The 21,466-nt window shown below is 38.4% G+C and overlaps 1 protein-coding gene across 1 annotated transcript in view; it reads right to left on the bottom strand.

The window, feature by feature from the left end:
• LOC138176033 (membrane-associated guanylate kinase, WW and PDZ domain-containing protein 2-like) overlaps positions 1–21,466 on the bottom strand; it is a 1,726,709-nt gene that overhangs the window by 379,706 nt on the left and 1,325,537 nt on the right. Inside the window, exons 8-9 of the mRNA XM_069106765.1 lie at positions 10,867–10,988; positions 8,510–8,692 (exon numbers count right to left, since the gene is read on the bottom strand). Coding sequence (XP_068962866.1) covers positions 8,510–8,692; positions 10,867–10,988 — 305 coding nt within the window. The remainder of the gene's footprint in view (positions 1–8,509; positions 8,693–10,866; positions 10,989–21,466) is intronic.

Below are 21,466 nucleotides of genomic sequence, written 5' to 3'. Positions count from 1 at the left end.
TGGTTGCCCACATTAGTAATCCTAGCCACTGAGGAGATTGAGGCTGATGGATTTCTTGAACTTGGGATTTCTGAGCTGCAGTGGACTGTGCCAAGTAGATGGCCTCAGTAAGGTCATCACCAATAAGACTGCTTCAGGAGCAGGGGTCACCAGGTTGTCTAAGGAGAGTCGGAATGATTCACATTGGTGACAGAACAGTTCAAAATTCCCTTGCTTTTCAGTGGTAGGATTAGGCTTGTGAGCAGCTCCCATATTCTAGCCCAGGTGAGATGGAAAGCTGTTGTCCAGTCATTTTACAGCTGTGACTCACTCTTTGTGACCACATTTGAGGTTTTCTTGGCAAAAATGCTGGAGTGGTTTGCCATTTCCTTCTCAAGTTCATTTTACAGATGAGTAAACTGATGCAATCAGACTTAATTGACTTGCCCACAGTCACACAACTAGTAAGTATCTGAGGCCAGATTAGAACTCAGGAAGATGAATCTTCCTGACTGACTCCAGGTCCAACACTGTGCACCCAGCTGTCCTTGAAATGGGAGAACCCAGTATTGTAATAGAAACAAAAAGAAAAAGAAACAAAAAACCCCCTCCATTTGGAGTATCTTCCAACTATTCCACAATCAAAACCAGTCAGTAGCTCCTTCCTGACATCTTTAAATAGGTCTAGGAAATCAGCATCTATGGTGGTTTCCCATAACCTCAGGTACACCATTATTCCTCCTTTTCTGACATTTCTATGTATGATACTATAACCTGGTACTTCAGTATAGTGGAAGACAATAATTAATGATGATGATAATTGCTAGCACTTATATAGTATTTTAAGGTTGACAAAGCATTTTCATATATAAAATTCATTTGATCCTCAAAACAACCCTTTGAACTAGGTGCTATTATTATCTCTATTTTATAATAAAGAAACAGTCTGAGAAAGGTTATATGACATGCTCAACTAAATTGAGCGTCTGAGGGTAGATTTGAACTCAGGTTAACTTGATTTCTGAGCAGCTAGGTGGTTCAATGGACCGAACACTGGGCCTGGAGTCAGGAAGACTCATCTGCATGAGTTCTAATCTGGCTTCAGACACTTACTAGCTGGGTGACCCTGGGCAAGTCATTTAACCCTGTCTGCTTAAGTTCCCTCATCTGTAAAATGATCTGGAGAAGGAAATGGCAAACACTCCAGTGTCTTTGCCAAGAAAACCCCAAATGGGATCACAAAGAGTCAGACATGATTGAAACTACTTAACAACAACTTCATGATTGCAAGTCACTTTATACACTGAACCAAATGATTGACTAGTTAGCACTAATTTCTACAAAATTTAAGTAAGATGTGCGGGTTTTGGCACATGATAAATGCTTAACAATGAGTGACTGACTAGTTAAATAATAGTTATATGTTTGTTGTATGGCTTCAAAACATACCTTTTATATCCATTGCTGGAATGAATAGGTCAATGAAGATCTCCACTAGTGGAAACTCAGTCTAAACTATGAGCCCTGATGATGCCAGACCAGATTATGCTCATCCCATAATAAAGTGAATAAAGGCACTGAGTTGTGAAGCAGGGGAAGGAAACAAGCATTTATAAAGTATTTACTAGGAGCCAGGTACTGTCCTAGGCACTTTACAGATATTATCTCATTTGATCCTCACACCTTCCCTAGGGGGTAGGTGCTTATCATCCCCAGTTTACAGATGAGGAAACTGAGGACTTACTCAAGATTACACAGCTAGTGTGTCTGAGGCAGGATTTTAACTCAGGGTTTCCTGACTCTAAGATTAGCATTCATACCCACTGTGACACCAGCTGCCTAATTAGATGAGAAATTAAGATTCTCACTCTCATGGTGAAGAGGCAATGATTGAGACAATAATGGTAGCTCCTATTTATAAAGCATTTTAAAGTTGACAAAGTTCTTTCCTTCTATGTCTATGAAATAGGGAGTATGAGTATAATTATCCCCATTATACTGATGGGTAATTTAAATGACTTACTGAGTGGCAGAGAAGGGATTCGAACTTAGGTCTTTTTTTTTCTTTTCCTTGCTCTTTTGGAGGGGCAATTGGGGTTAAGTGACTTGCGCAAGGTCACACGGCTAGTAAGTGTTAAGTATCTGAGGTCATATTTCAACTCAGTCCTCCTGACTCCAGGCCCCACCTATCTGCCCCCAAACTTAAGTCTTTTAACTTTAAATTTGGTGCTCTCCCCACTTGAGGGAAGATAACTGAACTGCTTAAGATTGGAAATACTAGCTTGCAAAAGAGCCTAGACCTTCTCTCTATTATCTCAGTGTTCTACAGATAAAAATGGGAGAAATAAAGGGAAGTTAAGACACAAGTAAAAGCTTGAAAAGCAAAACCAAACACAGCATCCCTGACTTCAAATTGCTGTCATAGTGGAGACTCTGTGAAGAGAGAAAATTGACTTTCTCTTTTATGAAATGGAAACCCACAAATTTTGACTCAAATTAGCTGCAGGGGGAAAACATGAAATATCGTAGCTGGAGAATGTCTTGATAAATTATTGGGCTTTTCAGTTGCTGTGATTTTAAACTACATTTCTTCATAATAATTGTTAACGAGTTCATACTGGTATTACCTACACCTTTTGAAAATAATTCTTGGAATGTCTGGAATTCTTATTCCAAATTCTGGGAAATTTGGACGCATTTAGGGATTTAACTCAATTCAATAAACATTTATTAAGCTTCTACTAAGAGCAAGGTATTTTACAAGGGTAAGCAGGCAGGCAGGTAGGTAGATAGATAGAGGGAGAAAAAGAGAGAGAGACAGACAGAGAGCGAGATATGACAGAGGCCCTGTTTGTGAGAAGAAGACAGTTTTATGGGGAGGGGAAGAAAATATACAAATAATACAAATAAGTGATTATGATACAAAGGAGAATGAAATAAGTATGAAGGAGAGGTCCAACCCAAGTAGGATGAGAAATATGAAAAGGGAGAGATTACTTTCATTTGGAGGTCATCAGGTGAAGCTTTGTAGAGTAGGGAGCATTACAAATGGTTCTTGAAGGAAAGGATAGAGGGATTGTGATAACTAGAGATGGGGAGAAAGCAATTCATTTCAGGCATGGGGGATGTTATGAAACAAGCCAGATAGGAAGGAAAGGGCAAGATAAGAACATTAATTGTACTATAAATGTACTGTTTTATTGGAACAGAGGCAATATGAAAGGACTTAAATGAGATTGGATACATTTCAGTTATATTTTGGAGGGCCCAAAATGCCAGTTAGGAATTTGTGATTTGTTTCCCGGACAATGGGAAGCTATTGCAAGTTTCTGAGTAAAGGACTGACATGACCATAACATATTTGGAAAATATTTAAGAACCAATATAATAGAGGGATTTAAATACAAAGATAGTAGAGGCTGGAAAACCCATTAGGAAACTACTACACTAATCTTAGACAAAAAGAGAAGAAAGCCCAGGCCTGAACTAAGATATTTGTAGGAAGCCTGAATGAAGAGATATTCAGCAGAAGAACTGACAAAACATGGCAAAAGATAAGGTATCTATAGTGGAACAGGATGAGCTGAAGATGACTTCAAGGTCATTAGCATGGAAGATTTGGAGGTTGGTAGTAACAAATATATAGAAGAGAGAAAATTCTGGAATCCCTATGAACCATTATAATTGACTCAACAAGGTATGGAAATGTAGAGCAGAGAGAGTTATTTCTCAGTCCCTTTGAGAAATATAATCTGAATGTATTATAAAACCAGGGTTTCGGCTTGGTGTATATCAAATCTCCAATTCTAATCCCTGAGTCTCAACATCAGCCATCATATATAATTTAACAGTCAAAAGCAGGTGAAACATCAACAAATGTCTTTACACACTCATTAGCATTCAATTTAAAGATATTTGACAATACACAGGAGATACCTAATGATGACTTTTCTTTTCTTACAAAAGAATGTAATTATTAAAGTTTACTACAGTTAACATATTCCAGAATAAACAATGGCAAACAAGGATCTTGAAGACACATTTACAAAGTGAAGGCACACATTGTTATTTGAAGATAGAATTATAGATGCAGAGGTGGAAGAGACCTTAAAAGTTATCTAGTCCAAATTCGTCATTTTACAGACAAGGCTAGGATCCTTGGTAAGTGACTTGCTTTTGGTCACATGCATAGTAAGTGACAGAGATAGGATTGAAACCAAGGGTTTCTGAATTCCCTGACTCCAAATTTACTGTTTACCCCACCGTACTGGAAAGCTGCTGCTTTGATAATTGTTGAAAGCTAAAAGAAAGCAAAGGTCATTGGTTCTATACATCACCCAGTACACTGTGAAAACATTATTAAGGTGAAGTAATGATTGAAAGAACTTAAATGCCTGTGCATTTTTTTTTAAATCATTAGATCCAGGGATATTTCTTTCATTTTTTAATATGTTAGCAGAATCTGAAATCTAAGGTCCAATAAGCTATTTGGGGTCTTGGGGGAAAATATAATTTCTTTGAATAAGATCCCACTTTATTGTGAGGAGCAATAGCACTGTGGGTAGTTAATGAAGGGAAAAGGGGGACACCTAAAAAACTGTTCCCTTAAAAACAGTATGGTGTACATGGTATAGTGGAAAATATGAGTCTCAGCCCTGAGTTTCAGTCCCAGGCTCTGCCTTTAATCAATTAAACAACCTTGATTAAGTCCTTTGACTTCTTCTTTGGTCCTGAGGTGCTTGGTTGGTCAAAAGAGTTGGGTGGAGGGAAGGATCTCCAACTTTAACCTTTTGTTGGTTCTAAACATAAAACTTCTTTGCTACAATAAATAAGCAGGATTCATGGCGGGGGTAGGGGGGAGAATTAACATGTCTTGGGTGAGATTTTCTTTCACTACATATTTGCCAAGAAGAAATGTTTTAGGAAACAGAACATTTTAATTCACTTCCAAAAACATTTTAATCTTAATTAATGGTGTTTTCTTGGCTTTAGAGCTTGAAGAGACCTATGAGATCCTCTAAAATCATAACTCTCATTTTTTGGAAAAAGATACAGAGGCTAAGAACAATTAAATGACTTTTGATTCAATAACAAATCAATTCAATCCATGATGTTAGGTGTCTGCAATGTTGCAAGGCCCTGGGACAAGACGAAAAGTGTCCTTCGACTTCAAAAAACTTTCATTCTATTTTCCCAAAACTACATGGTAAGTAGCAAAGTCAGGATTTGAACCTAGGTTCTTTGAATTCTAAGGCTTTTTCTATTATTCTACAAGATCATGCAAATAGTAATATTATAATAATTTTAATAAAATAGTATATGTTAATATAATAATTCTATAATATTTTATTATTAGAAATGTGGGAAGCCATTGTAACTCTGAATGTGTCATATATTAGCATTAACATTTCACCCGTGGAGTTTCTAGAAATCAGTGGCAGAATAAAGAATTAAATCTGGGATTTTTTACACTTATCTTGTATATTATTACTTCCATTGTGAGCTGGTTTTGTCACTATATATCTTTGAAAACCCTACAAGGTCTAAAGGACTTGGGCTCCCTTGAAGAATGGAGCTGTCCTAGGTACAACCGAAGGTTCTTATTCAAAATAAAGCCCTTCCTGAACATACCCTCCTTGCTCCCAAATCCAAATGTTCTCTCTCCATAACTACCTGGTTTTTAGTATATATCAAGTAAGTAGCAGAGGCTAGATTAGAAACCAGGTATGTAATTTGTATTATTCAGAATATGCTTGTAGATGCACCTTCTGCATTCCCCAAGAAAGTGTAAGCTCTTTGAGAGTAAGGATTGTTCTATTCCTTATTGATTGTTCTATTTTTATCCTCAACATCAATGACAATATCTGACATAAAATAGGTGTTGAATAAGATATGAATTCTTGACTGACTACTACATTTTTGAAATACCTGAGGTAAAAAATCAAGGACAAAGGAAGTGTGAATGAGGAAAAAGTTTTCTGTGAAAATAGTAAGCTTTTAAGAAAGGTTTCTATTATAGAGAGACATCTCTAAATTAGAGATTCTTAACCTGAGGTCAGCAAGCTCCAAGGCTTTCGTGGATAATTTAGGGTATCTGGGGACTTAGGTGGGGAAAATTGTATCTTTATTTTCACTAGAAATTCTAATAGAATTCTCAATGAATCCTAACTGAATATATATCATTTCCTTTGATTATTTAAAACCATTATTCAGAAAAAGGGTCCATATTCCCCAGATAGACAAAAGGGTTCATGACAAAAAAATAAAAAGATTCAGAACTTCTTCTCTACATCAAGAAATGATGATTCTGAAAGGAAGATGACATGCTTAGACCAAAGAGAAATAGCTAGGATCTATTCTGACTTTGTCAAGTATTTCGACCTTTACACAATTCCCTCTTGCTCTATCTTTTACCCTTTTCTCTCCAAGACTTCTTTTTTGATCTAACCCTTCTTCTAACCCTACCCCACCCCCACTCCAGTGATGATTAGTAGGATGGGTTATCTGATGTTTCCTTTGTGGTTTTCAATAGCATGAACACAGTGTGCTGAATAAATATCATTGTATGAGAGAAAAAAAAGACATTTATTAAATGCTTACTATGCTTAAAGCATTCTGTAATATAAAAAGTGATAGGTGCTAAGCATACAAAAAGAAAAACAAGTCAGTACATACTTTAAAGGAGCTCACATTTGGGGTGGCTAGGTGGCATGGTAAGTAAAGCACCAGCCGGCCCTGGAGTCAGGAGTACCCGAATTCGGTTCTGGCCTCAGACACTTATATACACACAAAAAAACTAGCCCTGTAACCGTGGGCAAGTTACTTAACCCCAACTGCCCTTCAAAAGGCAAAAAAAAAGGAGCTCACATTCATAATACTTTAAAAAGTACAATTTGAAAAGTAGGAAAGCCATTAAAAGATAGTTCACATCATTTGTCAGAAAGGTTCAACAGAAGAATAAACCTCATGGTCACACATATATTTCTACATAATATAATACTTTTGAAGCAGAGACAGATACAGGTTACTTGGAACAAAAACATACTTGTGAAAGAATCATGGAAAAAAGCACTTGATAAGTTGTTACAAAACAATTTTCTAGATACGTGTTTGGGTGTTATAATATTAAGTGCTAACACTTGTGGAAAATGTTTGAGTTTGGGGTGGTCTACTCACAAAACTTTTCACAAAAATTTATTTACCAGTCAACTAACTAATTTATCAATAAAACAATTAGTCAAATGGGGTACCAGAGAGAAAAATACCTGAATACCTGAAAACACAAATATCACAGTTTGATTTTTTAAAACGTTTTAAATAGTGTCTTTGATGCAGCAGGTCCAACTGTATAGCTCCTAAGACACTCACCTCTTCCCTCAAGCATTCTGTTTCTTAAGAGCAAATAACAGTCCAAACACTCACATCCATTAACCGTCTAAGAAGTCAGGAATAATAAAACTCTGGAAAAGGCCTTAAATAAATATTTAGATTATCAAAGGGAACTGAATAGCTCTATGACTTGATTTTGCCACTGCACTGCAGGGTATTAGTTCTGTTTTCACTGACTTTCGAGAGAATTCACATCAAAATGATTAAAGTTAAAAGACAGAAGAGTTACAGTAAAAATCTTTTAAAATGACAGTAGTTTCATTACATTTGAGTACATTTTTTTGTGATATATATTTTTCAGACTTCTTCACAATGACCTTTGTCATTGTCTAGAAATATCCACTACAAAATTATGGATTTTCTATTGCTCTGAACCTTATAAGCTTAGTTTTGCTTGCCTACATGTAATGAAGACACCAGATAAATGCCCATCTAATTTGTGTAGACAAACACTGTAATGACTCTAAAAACTTGCACAGCAAACAATTACATAGGCACACATAAAAATGGAATCATCTCCAGTAGCCTAATACAAAGAGGGAAATTTCAAAAAATTTCTGCTTAACTATCAGAGCTAATTAAATAGATTTCCTTGCCAAGTTAGCAAAAGAATATAACTTTGGAATTAACAAGATAAAGGAATACTGATAAAATCAGAGACTTAACACAAGTGACAATGATACGAAATTTGAAGCTTGATCATGAGAGAACTCTAAAGATGAACGGGGCAAATAGCCCCAAGAACGATTTATTTTGTTCATCAAAAATGCAAACAAAAGAGGAAAAAGAAAAAAAATAAATTTATAACCATTTCGAAATTACATGATTGTTTTATAGGGGGTAGGTGAGATAAAAACAAATACCTCTGGCTAAAATTTTTTTGATTGAATTAAAGGCAAGCAAAGAAGAATGAAGTTCTTTGTATGTTAGAAGACCCTCTTGGAGGCTAGGTGGTGCAGAGAATAGAGCACTGGCCCTGGAGTCAGGAGGACCTGGGTCCGGATTGGGCCTCAGACACTTAACACACAACCCCCCCCCCCAAACTAGCCGTGTGACCTTGGGCAAGTCACTTAACCCCAATTGCCCTCCAAAAAAAAAGACCCTCTTTAGATTGTTACAACCAAGGAAATAAACAAATTACCTGTTTCCATTTTCCCATCCTGAGCAGCAGGCCCGTCAGGAATTACACTTTTCACCTGAAGAAACTCATCAGGTTCATCTCCCCCAATGATGGTAAATCCAAAGCCCATGCTGCTCTTTTTCAGGACTGTGCTTAGGAAAGTGCCCTTCAATTGTGATGCATCCCGGGTGAAAAGCGGCTTTTCTATATTGGTCAAAACAAGGAAAAGAAAAAAAATGGATACACTTAAGCCAAGTTGGAATGCAGGAGAAAACTAGCCACTAGTAGCAGCAGAGGTGGTGGATGTGGTGACATTTTTATATTAAGTGAAATAAAGGGGTGGTGGTGGCGTGAGCATTCCAATAGAAACACAGATATTAGTACTCTAGGCTAGACTAAAGCAGATCAGCCATGACAAACTCTTGGACACATTCATCTCAGTTTTGGCCCTGAAATGAGTGGAAGCTGATGGAGGGTTTTTTTTTTTAACCTTTATAGGCCACTATTGCCATATAGTAAATCACCTCTCCCAAGCTTAAATGCAATGTCGACCTAGCACCAAAGAATCTAGAATTTCTGTGATAACTTACAAAGTGTGCACATCTGTGGTCATTACTATATACAAGAAGGATCAATGGGCAAGTAACTTTTTTCTCTCAGTATTAAATACTTAAGATTGTAGAGATCATAGGAGCATGGATTTCAAACTAGAAGTGACCTTATTGACCATTTAGTCCATCCCCTTATTTTACAGATAAGGAAACTGAGGCTCAGAGGTTAAATGACTTGGCCAAGGTCATGCCTAGTAAGTTGCAGAGATAGGATTTGACTCAAAGTCTTCTGATTCCAAATCCAGCACTCTTTTCACTGTAACAAGAGGAAGTAGCAGAATTTTCTCAACTAAATGGCATTGCAGGGCCAAGTAACTGAATAGTGGGTCTCTCTGAATTTCTTACTTCTTATAGTCTTATCTTGAGATGGTGGGCCTATAATGAGAACAACATCTACTGGCCTGAAAATGTTCAAGGTACTTCAAAGGGTGAATAATTTATTCATTTAAAAAAAAATTGGCTTTCTTATTCCAGAACTCATTACTGTTAAGGGTAGAAAATGTGTATTGTAAGGCTTAGATAATTCCAATGATGCACATAAAGTAAAATACATATTTTTTTTTGACATTGAAAGTTCTTTGGTCCAGTTGCTTAGCATTATTCATTAATACATTGCACAAGTTACCTTTTGGACTATATTCTGTGATAAAACACTTATAAGTATATATGTAAGTGTGCATGTACAGAGTCGAATCTCTTTACAACATGATCTAGAGAGACCAAATTAATAAGAGTCTTTTTAAGTTAACTAGGCCGTGCTAGATTTTTATCAGCTATAATGGTTACACTGAGTGGAGGGGAATGGACATTATTCGACCTATGGTATATCTGAACTATAAACAATGAGTCATGTTATAATAGGGTTCTTCTGGGTTTGTCTATCTACCTCCATTTTACAACTCTATTTATAAAAAAAAGCTTCGGACTTCAAAAAAAATTTTTTTATAAAAGCAAGTGAAGGAAACATAATCTTTTCATCTACACAGATTAACTTTTGTCTTTGACAATGACATTTACAATTGGTGAGATGACAGTCCAGTGACCTTTACATTCATTTTCAATGTGCTGCCATGGGGCAGTGTGAAAATTACTAACAGGCAAGAATGGGCCTCTCCAGGCTTCCAGAGCCTCTCTCCGGTGTTTTAATTTGTGAGAAAAAGTACAAAAAAAAAATAGGTGAAAAGGTCGTGATGCAACTTATCGCACTACTTGGTACAATAGTGTAGCTAGGCCCAATAAGCAGCCCTGGGACATACCATACAGACTGTACTTTCCAGCATTGTCGCGCCGATAGTAAGACAAGTCATTCACGCTGCGAGACCGCTCAAGTGCAGGGCGTGGGTGAACATATTTAGGCCTAGGTAATGTCGATGAGGAGCTGTCTACTGTTACAAAGGAGAACAAGCCTCATTCTTGGGCTATGTCTTTTGCGAACAAAAAAATTAAAAAACAAAAAAACAAAAAAAAACTTACGCGTCTCTATGAATCCCGACAATTTATAGTACTGTTCGGTCAAAGCCCATTAATCTTCACCCTAGCAACATGCTGTCAACTCCTATAAAATAATGCTTGAAGCCCTAATTTAATCTGTGGTTGCTAGATGCATTAGTTTAGAATCATAGTAAACACCAGCTAAAGCTAATAGAGAAAAAAAAAGCCAATCAATCATTCTAAATAGTCTGAGCTCAAGGCATTTTCCGAACAGTAGGCAGTTTGATAGACAATCCCCCCCTCCCTGAGCTGTGATATGCTGACATAGTACTGTACCTCGGAAACCTGGGGCCTGCAAAGGCTTTGTTCCAAGTTCTGTGTTGGGCATGTTATGTTGTTGTAGTTTTCGTTTGGCTTCCAGGACGGGGTTTTCAAATTGTGTTCTTCTATTTATGTGGCTAGAAAATAAAATTTCAAATTAGGAGAAAAAAGTGAAGCCACGTCAGGCAAAGGCATTTCATAGATGTGGTGGGATAAATATATGTATCTATTGAACATATGTATTTGCATGTAGTGAGGGTGATTCAGGACCCCTATGGGAACATTACATGTTATGCACAGCAACAAAATCAGCATCTTAGCCTCTGCCATGTTTCTAATACAACAGGGAAATTTTCAGTGGCCTGTATAAACATTACTATCTCTAAATTGTGCATGATTCAAATCAAATGAGTTTAGTGGAGTATATGCTTGCATTCCTATCTACTATGTTACCTTGTAGGACTTAGAACTAGACCTGTCCTTGGACTGATATAGGGAACTCCCAAGGCAAGGAAACTCCCTCTACTAATGCAGGTAACCACCTTGTTTACAAAGTCTTAAAAAAAGCTCTTAAAAAGCTGCTGACATCACTGAGACAGTAAGTGACTTGGCTAGGGTTACTCAGTCTTAGTACTACAGCAGGGGGTGAACCATGGTCTTCCTGACTTGGAGGTCATTCTCTATCCACTGTTTTCTTATAACTTGCATTAAATGTATCCCAAAGATAAAGGGCAGCCAGCAAACTGAATGATTATCAGCTAACTTTGAACAAAAGATGGATCATTCATGGCTTACAGAGACCCTTGATAGATAGGATTCCATTAAGTACTTTGCTGCGATATGGGTCTAAATATGGGGCAAGAGGAAAGAGTACACTTTCTGGAACTCAGAGATCCTATGGCTTATGTTGAAGGATTTATGGGCCTAAAATGAAGCACTTTATATCCCAGATGGTCAACATAGAGAAAAATTAAGACTTAAAGGTTAGAGTTCATCATAGGAGGTAAACAGTTATTTCTCTCTCTCTCCCTTTCCCCTCTCTCTCTTATCTCTCTCTCTCTCTTCCCTCCTGCCCCCACCTCTCTCTCTCTCTCTCTCTGTCTCTCTCTCTGTCTGTCTCTCTCTCTCTCTCTGTCTCTCTCTGTCTCTCTCTGTCTCTCTCTCTCTCTCTCTCTCACACACACACACACACACACACACACACACACACACACACTTCATAAAACCTTAACGTCTGGATAAAACTACAAACCAGGATGTCAGAAAAGTAATAGAGTAAAATAAAGGGGATCAAACAACACAAGAAGATTCTATCCAATCTACTGCTTTTTAAAAGCAGAAGAGAACCTGGTAACTGATGGCAAAGAACAGCTGCTACAAGGGAGTTCATGCAGTGTGTATCATGATCTAATGCTTTTTATCTTCAAAAGAGAGTCAGGTAGCATTGCCATTAGCAGAATAAGGCTGGAAAACAAGGACAGAAGAGGAAAGAAGGATACCTACTACACAATCTGATTCCTACTTTTTTCTAAACTGATTCATGGATTTTATCCATCCAAAAAAAAAAACATCCTATCTAGTGCTCTGACTTTTAAAGAAATACAAACAGACCAAAATTATTTGGTTTATTAAAAATGAAACAAACTAGTTCAGCCATTTCCCCCATTAAAATAAATACCAAAATGCAAAGTGTTCACTGAATACAACCATTGTGAGCTATAACAACTGGGAATTTATAAAATGATTTATTTCACAGAATGTAATTTAAAAATTAAGATAGAAATTTTTTTTATTCACAAAGTTATGTATACGGGATGTGATGGTATGTGCAAGGGGATGTGCCTTACCAGTTAGCACTTGGCAGATCCAAATAATTAAATGGGCCTTCTTTGGGTGGGGTCTCATGTTGAAGCTCCAGTTGTTCTCAGAAAAGTGGTTCATGGGGTACTGATAGTGACCTTTGATTAAGGCAACTATCCAGGGTTCACATTTATGTACTTTTTTTTTAGACAAGTTGAACCTACCTATAAAGTTACTATTGGGATCAAGGAAGTGGTACTTGCCTTAAAAATAAATGTGACTTGGGGCAGCCAGATGGTGCAGTGAGTAAGAGTGCTGGCCTGGAGTCGGGAGACCTGGGATTGGTTCTGGCCTTAGATAATTAGCACCCACACAAAATAACTGGCTGTGTAACCTTGAGGAAATTGCTTAAGCCCAATTGCTTAAAAAAAAATGTGACTGCCTTACTATGAAACAGTCCAGGACAAATTTGCTTTCTATATAATTTTTCCCCATCATGAAAAAATGCCATAGTGAATTTCTGGTGTTCTGGATAAGTTTCTGATGACTGAAGTTTATATTTTACAAAGGGAAAAAAAAAGATAAAAGATAATGTAGATTGGAATCAGAGGACCTAGATTCAAATCTTAGCTCTGATAATTAACTATGGGGCCACGGGCAAATCATTTTACTTCTCTAAGCTTCAGTAATATCATCTGTAAAATGGGAGTAATACTATTTGCACTACTGTAGGGAGCCCCTTAAAGGACAGGAGATAGATGATTAGAGCTGTGATTTAATTGGCATAGGGAATTCCTGGATGAAGAAAATCCCTCTATTAATGCAGGTCCATACTTGGAGTTTTAGAGTTATGTACAGCACTGAGATTTTAAGTGTCTTGTCCAAGGTCACTATTCAGCTTTTGATGCAGATTGGGGTTTGAACAGAGATCTTCCCCACTTTGAGGCTGTCCCTTATGTCACTATGTCCTATCCTCAGTAATTTAATTGTTTGTACCACTGCATGTAATCCCTGTTATGATGGTAATTTTGTCTCCAGGATAGAGGGGATATACTACCACTCTATCCCTATGTATCTTCACTCTTTCATTCCACTCAAAAGATCCCCAAATGCCTACTCTGAATTCTGCCAGCCTCATTCTGTTTTTGGTTTAGAGAGAGAGAGAGAGCTGGGGGAGAGTAAACACATATTTGTGTTCTTTATTTATTAATATTTATTTATTTATTATTAATGATAAAGAATTAGTGCAATTTAATAGCATTGCAATATAGCAAAATGTGAACATGCTCTCTTCTCCTATTCAAATGGGTCCCACTGAAATGATGAACACTATCTCTCATGCATACATTTATCCATTGAATACACATTTTCAGGGACCTCCATACAAACTTTTATTCATGGTAAAGTGTCATGGGTGAGTTGCCTACAATCTCAAATAATCATTTTGCTAGAAAAGAATTTTCACCATTTGCTCTCTGGACACATATAGCTTTATTTTAAGGTTCAATAAGATGCATTAAAGCCACTTCCTAGAGTTCTTTGACAATGAAAATACCAATGAGTTACCCAGAAATCTGGCATTCTTGTCCTCCCAAATAGTGGAAGCTGAATGTTGAGTTTAGTACTCTAAGCTAATTGCCAGAAACCATTTACATTAGACAAATGAAGTCATTCATTTAAAATCTTTAAAATGCTCCCAAGCTCTCAATGAGCTATCACAAAGAAAAGTGATTGTCTATGAATAGGGAAGCCTTGTCTTCCTCATGCTTCCAACATGAATAGCTTAATTCAGTTTAGCAATGATACTGTGGGCTGGAGATGGGAATAAAGGATGTAAGGACAGAACACCATCATCATCCCTATTGCCTATCCTTTGTCACATAATTACTATCTATCACACCCAGCTTCCATGTAGTAGCAGAGTCTAGGAAGCAAGTCTAGAATTTCTATCAGGAATTCTCACTCTTTATGACTATGTGCAGTCTTGTCACATACTTTGTGTTGGTGAATCTTTATGGCACACAGTATTAGGTTCCAAGAGCCATACAAAATAGCCATACTCTGAGGAGCCCTATTTCATCCTCAACTGGCTGAGCAGGACAGAGGAGAGACAAACAAATACAGAGATATGTCCTTGTGGGAACTGCAAGGGCCACATACAAAGATGAAGAGCCATTCTCTCTTTTTTCCACTTATCCTTCTAATCAGTCAGCTGTGGAGGAGCTAGTGTCCCCTGGAAAGAGAAACTTGATTTTCAAAATATTTTGGTAATGGTATTTCAGTATAATTGGTTTTCTTAGTAATCCTATATATTTTGTTTTAGGCACTAAAAATATTATTCTGAGAAGCCCAAAGGGTTCAACAGATTGTCAAAGGGGTCCCTGACTCAAAAAAGATTAAGAATCATTACTAAGGAATAGTTTATCTTTGTAGTGATGGGAAAGCTTTTCTGCTTAAATATTCGGGAGGTTACCCTTTGCTGAAATTTGCCTTAAGAAGCAGGAAATAAATTGTCTGCCACTAGATGTGATTCTACTACCACACAAAGACATACTGGATGGAGCAAATGGAACTGATGGGGTTAAGGGGTGCTTGAGACTCTAATACTGACTAGCTGGGTCCTGCCAAATGAATTCGACTCAAGTCTTCTCTCAGCCAAAGTAAAACAAAGTTTATTAAAGATTCGCCATATTGGGTAGACTCTTGATGAGCCTAAGCGTTTGTGATGCTTCTATTGACAAGCAGGGCCAGAACAAGCTGACACAGACTGAGTCTGGGCTAGATTGAATCTCAGCCCCCTCAGGGAGGCAAGATGGATCTTATATACAGACTGTGGGAGGGATCTAGTGGGTGGTCTAGAGGCGAGGTTTGGGGAAGGTATTGAGGAGGAGTCTAAGGAGGATCTTGATGGGACTGAGGTCAGACTCCTGGAACCAAGACAATGGTATTTTGACAAGATCAAGTGTGGGAAACTGCTGAAGGTAATCCAGAGGTAGCAGACTGGAGGTAACCCGGGGTGAGGGCGAGGCTAGTTTAAGGGTAACAGATATTTTGATAGGATCATGGGCAGGGAGGTAGCTGAAGGTACTTGGAGATAACAGGCAATGGAGGGCAAGGTTAGGTTAAGGATAATGAGAGTTTCACTCCTATTGATAATGGAAGGCTTTTGGCCTCTGGGGATGGCAGATCAAGTGGGAAGATTCAAAGGGGTTTCCAGAGCCTAAACCCCATCAGAACCAGGTTTGAATTCTACCTCTGAAACTTAATAGCTATGTAACACTTAGCAAGTCACTTTACTGTTTTGAGATTCAGTTTCCTTTTCTGTAAAATAGGAATGATGAGGTATGGGCTCTGGGAGTCCCCTTGAGCTCTCCTTGAGTCCTTGAGGTACAGGCTCTGGGAACCCATCTTGAACTCTGATTAAATAGTCCCATTTGATGAGGCATTTGCATGAGGCCATAAGCCTCACAATTGTGGCTGGGCCCAAACCTCTGTTACTAGACTTTCCACCCTTTAGCCTATCAAAATATCAGTCCACCCTTGAACTGGCCTAGCCCACCAAAGTCTGTAGCCTTCAGCAACTTCCCACCCTTAATTACTCATTGACCTCATTAACTCCTCCTGAAGACCCTCCCCAAACTCCTCCTCTAGACCACCCCTAGATTCCTCCCATAACCTTTCTGCATATAAGATCCCATCTTCCCTCCATGTGTGTGAGAGCATCATAGAATGACCTAGCACAGACTTACTGTGTCTAATACATGTGAACTTTTAATAAACTTTTCTTTGAGTCGAATTCATTCAGCAGGACCTGGGGTGTTGGTATTTTGCAGTCTCCAGAGCCTGTGCCTCAAGGACTCAAGGAGAGCTCAAGGGAACTCCCATATTCATCAGGATGATAATAGCACTAGTTCACAGGAGGGCCCAGAGGACTGAATGAGACCATGAGTGTAAAGTGCTTACCCAACCTTTAAGCTCTGTGTTAGTTGGGTGCAGTGGGTTGAGCATAGGACCTGGAGTCAGGAAGACACAAGTGCTAGTCTTGCTTCAGACACTTATCAGCTCTTTGACTTTGTGCAAGTCATTTAACCTCTTTCTGCCTCAGTTTCCTCATCTGCAAAATGGGGAAGAGAGCAGCACCTACCTCCCAGGATGGTTGGGAGCATCAAATGCAATAATATTTGTAAAGAGCTTTGAAAACCTTAAAATGTAATATAAATACTGCTCTTCCCCCTCTGCCTCTAGCTATGGTACCATACTTTTTGTCAGTGCCTGAGAAACTCAGCCACCCCACCCCTAGAGGCAAACTGCCACTGTCATCATCGCCAAGCAGTATTTCTTTCAGTTTAACCCCCTGGGATAGGCCAGGAGCCTCCACTTGGCAGAGGAGACCAGCCAGAGATCTGGAGGAAGTGAGTTTCCAGTTTCTAGTTCCTTGTTTCACATACTGGAGGTGTGGGGGTGAAAATAAGATGTATGAAGGTGGTTAGGGAAGGCCAGATTTCCGAGAATAGGTGAAGTAGAAGACAGAATGTTGGAAGTGGACCCAGAAGATCTACATCCAAATCCTAGCTCCCTGTGCCTTCCTATCCTGGCCACTCTGTTTAAGCCACTTATCCTTTCTAGGCCTCACTTTCCTTATGTGTCAAATTAAGGGTTTGGACAAGATGGATTCCTTTCAGCTCTAAATCAATGATTCTATAATTCCTCATTAACCAGAACCTCCTCCATACAAGAATCTTTTTAATTTTAAATGAGAGGAGAAGAAATTCTGTATTTTCTCCTCCACTGCTCTCTGGTGTGTATTAAGGATGACACTGAGTTTTATGAAAAGTCATGAATTATGTTCTTGTGGGAACGATATCCGGCCACAACATCCTAACTTATTTTGATTGCCAGCTCAGGAAAAAAAAATCCTGAGATGCATAGGAGGCTTAACGTCTGGGACTTTCCACTGGTATATTTCCTAGACTGTCAAGATAGGTCTACTCTTAAGTATATTAAGTCACACTGATGAAGTTAGACCCTGGATGCAGGCCTCAGGCAAATAGTTCAGGGGACTTATGAATATACAGTACAATTTCAATGAAATGTAGTTCAATTCAACTTCTATTAGGAAACAGGTTTGTACAGTGGGAAAAACCCTGGATCTGGAATCTTGATTGGGGTACCTGGTTTGGACATCCTGGAACAAGTCACTTAATCTCTTGTGGTAACTGCAATTTCCTCATCTGCCAAAGGACAGAATAGGACTAAGGTCCTTTTTATGTTTAAATCCTGTCTATGATCCCAGATATGTAACTATTGTATAGCTAGGTGATAGAGAGGCTGGAGCACTGTGCTTGAGGTCAAGAGGACACCCAACTTCAAACAAGCTTCAGTCACTTATTAGCTGTTATGACCCTTGATAAGTCACTTGACTTTAGCTGACACATGTTTCTTCTTCTTCTGTGAAATGGAAATAATAATAGCACCGACCTCCCTAGGTCATTGTGAAGATTAAATGAAATAATATTTATTAAATGCTTTGCAAACTCCAAAGTGATCTATAAATATAAGTTGTTATTATTGCTATTATTATTGTCATTATTTAAGATCTAAAGACTAGGCCTTATATTTCTATATATTTACATTTTTAAAAATTAGACTTGTGATTTATTGATTGTTGGGAACTCCCAGCAACGAAATTCCCTCTACCAATACACACTGGAACCTATTCTGCAACAGATATTCTTAGAGAACTGCCTGGGGGCGATGAGAGTTAAGTGTCTTGTTCAGGATCCCATAGCCAGCATAGGTCAGAAGTGGGATATGAACTCATGCTTTTCTGACTTCAAGATTAGTCACCTCAAGCCAGTATGCTATTCGCTGTCCACCTTACAAAGTACAGTCAGAGGCATTATCTTGGTGGATCATTACAGGGTCAGGTATTATTATTATTATTCAAGTTTTTTTATTATCTATTTTGGGGAAAGATTTATGGAATGCCTTAAGATTTCTTGGTCATAAAGAGAAAAATCTGCAAGTAGAACCTATGAGATAAAGCTAAGGGATGATGGAATAGAGGGCCCTTCATTGCTCACACAGGCAGGGGTCATGTTCAGGGGACAAAAATGGGCTAGACAGGGAAAGGACGTGACTGCTCTGGGAGGGGAAAGATGCTGACCCTGAGGTCTCCCTACTCTTCCAACCTAAACAATTAATCTCTTTTTGACTCCTTTGCGACTTGAAATCACGATACTAACTACAAGACACTAGAAAACATGCAGATCTCAGTAATTCTGGGTTCTCAGGTCAGTGAGCTTCTGTATCCAGAAAGAAATAAGTGCCATCAAATTTGGTTTTTGTACCAGATCTGTCTTTTCATTGGTCTAAGGAATTCCTAAGGAGTAAAATCCCTTCACCAATGCAGGTCAGCATTTCTTCTGCAACTTCTGGAGGGGCTGCCTCAGGGCACTAGGAAGTTAAGTGATTCATCCAGGGTGATCCAGCCAGAACTTGAACCCAGATCTTCCTGTCTCTGAGATTGGCTATCTGTTGTACTTCTCACAAATTGATGGAAAAAAAAAATAACAACAACCCCAAAACAAAGTAAATCATCTCTGCCTCCTTAGTCAGGGAAGGAAGGAAGAAAGGGAGAAGAATGCTGATGAAACTTACCAGGGCTAATGTAGAAGGCCTAAAATAAATACTTTGGGCTTTTAATTTGTTTGGTTTTAAAAAAAAATCATTTAAAAATAAAAGTTTTGGTGAAGATTCTGCTATTTTACACTTGATTTTTTTCAACAAAATAATTTAATGACATGATTAAGAAGTTTTCCTCTTCCCAGTCTCCAACCCTTCCAATATATAAAGTCCAGGTTCTTTTTTTCTTTCTTTCTATACTTATCCACTTAATACCTTATGCTCTGACAGAAGCAAAAACAAAAGGAAGAGCACAAAGTCGTATAGAGGGATGTCACCAAAGAGCAAAGATTCCCACTGAGCTCTGCTGGTCTCTCCCCAGGGTCATCTGCTGCCATTGCAGATTCCCTTGGGATGCTAATGCAGACTAGGGGACTTAACAAGGAAAGGGTGATGATTACTATTTGACTGGTATTTTCCAAAAGTCTGCTGACAGGGTCTTATGGAACCTCTGAATGTGTATTTTAGGTTTTTCCTAGCTACAATTGTCCCTCAGTGGCACAGGTGATAGTGGCTTTAAAATTCAAGAGCTGGATATATTTTATGAACTTATATTGCTCCCCAAACTACCTCTCCTAAATTCTCTGTTTCTATGGACATAGTATTCTTCTCCTAGGTTCCCAAGCTCCTAATCTTTAACTCTTTCCTCTCTTTGAATCAAAAATTTTAATTAGTTGCTAATTCTTATCAACAGCCCCCAAATATATCTGGTATACACATTTTCTACTCCTTTTCTACTACAATGACTTCTCTTTGGTGAGGGGGGTCCACCAGCCCTCTTCCCCTATGCTATTACATGCCTTCAATCTAGGACAACCCATTTTTTGTACCACTGTCTGAGTAATCTTATTGCTATATCTTTCCGGCCAAGTCACTCTTCCACTCAAAAAATTTCAGGATTCCTCATATTGAAAAAATAAAGTATAAACTCCAACTCTTGGCATTCAAGCCCCTGTACAACCTACCTTCCTACTTTTGTCTCATACTGTTCTACTTCACGAAGTCTATGAACCAGACTTTTTAATTTTTAAATTAATTCCAGCGGGTGGCTAGGTGTCTCAGTGAATAGAGCACCGGCCCTGGAGTCAGGAGGACCTGTGTTCAGATTCTTCCTTAGACTCTTAACACACACACACACACACACACACACACACACACACACACAAACCTAGCCATGTGACCTTGGTGGCAAGTCACTTAACCCCAACTGCCCTCCAAAAAGGAAAAAAAAAAAATAATTCCTATTCTTTTTCTACCTCATCTTTTTAAATTCCTATTCTTTTTCTACCTTATCTCTAGGACTATACTTGGACCATCTTCCAAGCTTAAAGTAGAATTCTTTGTTTTTCTAAGCTATAAAAATCCCAGCCTTGCTTCAATGCCAAAGTCACATGCCACATTGTCTATGATGCTCTCCCACACCACTCCCATATCCAACAAAGGTGATTTCTGTGTCATCAAACTCCCCACTGCTCCTTACTAGCTTTCTCCCATTCACTTAATTCACTTCCATTTGTATATATATTTTTTTGTTGTTCCACTCCCTTCCCCAGGGAACATTAGTTCCTTGAGAGCAGAGACTGTGCCATATTGATCTCCATAGTCCCAGTGCCTAGCTTAGTGCCTTCCATATAGGAGGTATTTAAGACAAGTATACTGAATTCATTAGTGAAAGCATTTATGAACATGGGATGTCTTTCTGCCTCATCTGTCACATTAAGCAAATGGGAAAGTTGTTATTTTTGTAGAAAAAAAGGAATGGTAGGAGGAGGAGGTGAATGTCTCTTCTGGTGCTTAGTGACTTCTCAGCTCCTCAGTCTGCTGTCCCAGGTCTAGGCTGTAGTTTTTGTTTATTTCTTTGGTTTTTCTAGCCCCAAGAGTTATCTTAATCAGCATATAATCAGGAGAGCTCTAATTCATCTATTATACCTTTCACAGTCTAGGAAATTCTAGTAGAAAGGCTTTTTTAATGTTGATGTCCTTGAGAATAGGAAACCTTACCTTCTCTCCCTCCCCCCCCCTGATCTAGACCTCTCGTGATAAGATAAGGAATAAGATAACTCTTGGGGCTAGAAAAACAAAAAAAATAAACAAAAACTACAGCCTAGACCTGGGACAGCAGACTGAGGAG

This window comes from Petaurus breviceps, unplaced genomic scaffold, assembly GCF_028583685.1.
Source record: "Petaurus breviceps papuanus isolate PSGF00001 unplaced genomic scaffold, PetGlider_PUasm1.0 80, whole genome shotgun sequence".
Taxonomy (NCBI): Eukaryota; Metazoa; Chordata; class Mammalia; order Diprotodontia; family Petauridae; genus Petaurus; species Petaurus breviceps.
The sequence above is the reverse complement of the archived record's forward strand: the minus strand, read 5'-3'. Positions and strand labels throughout refer to the sequence as shown.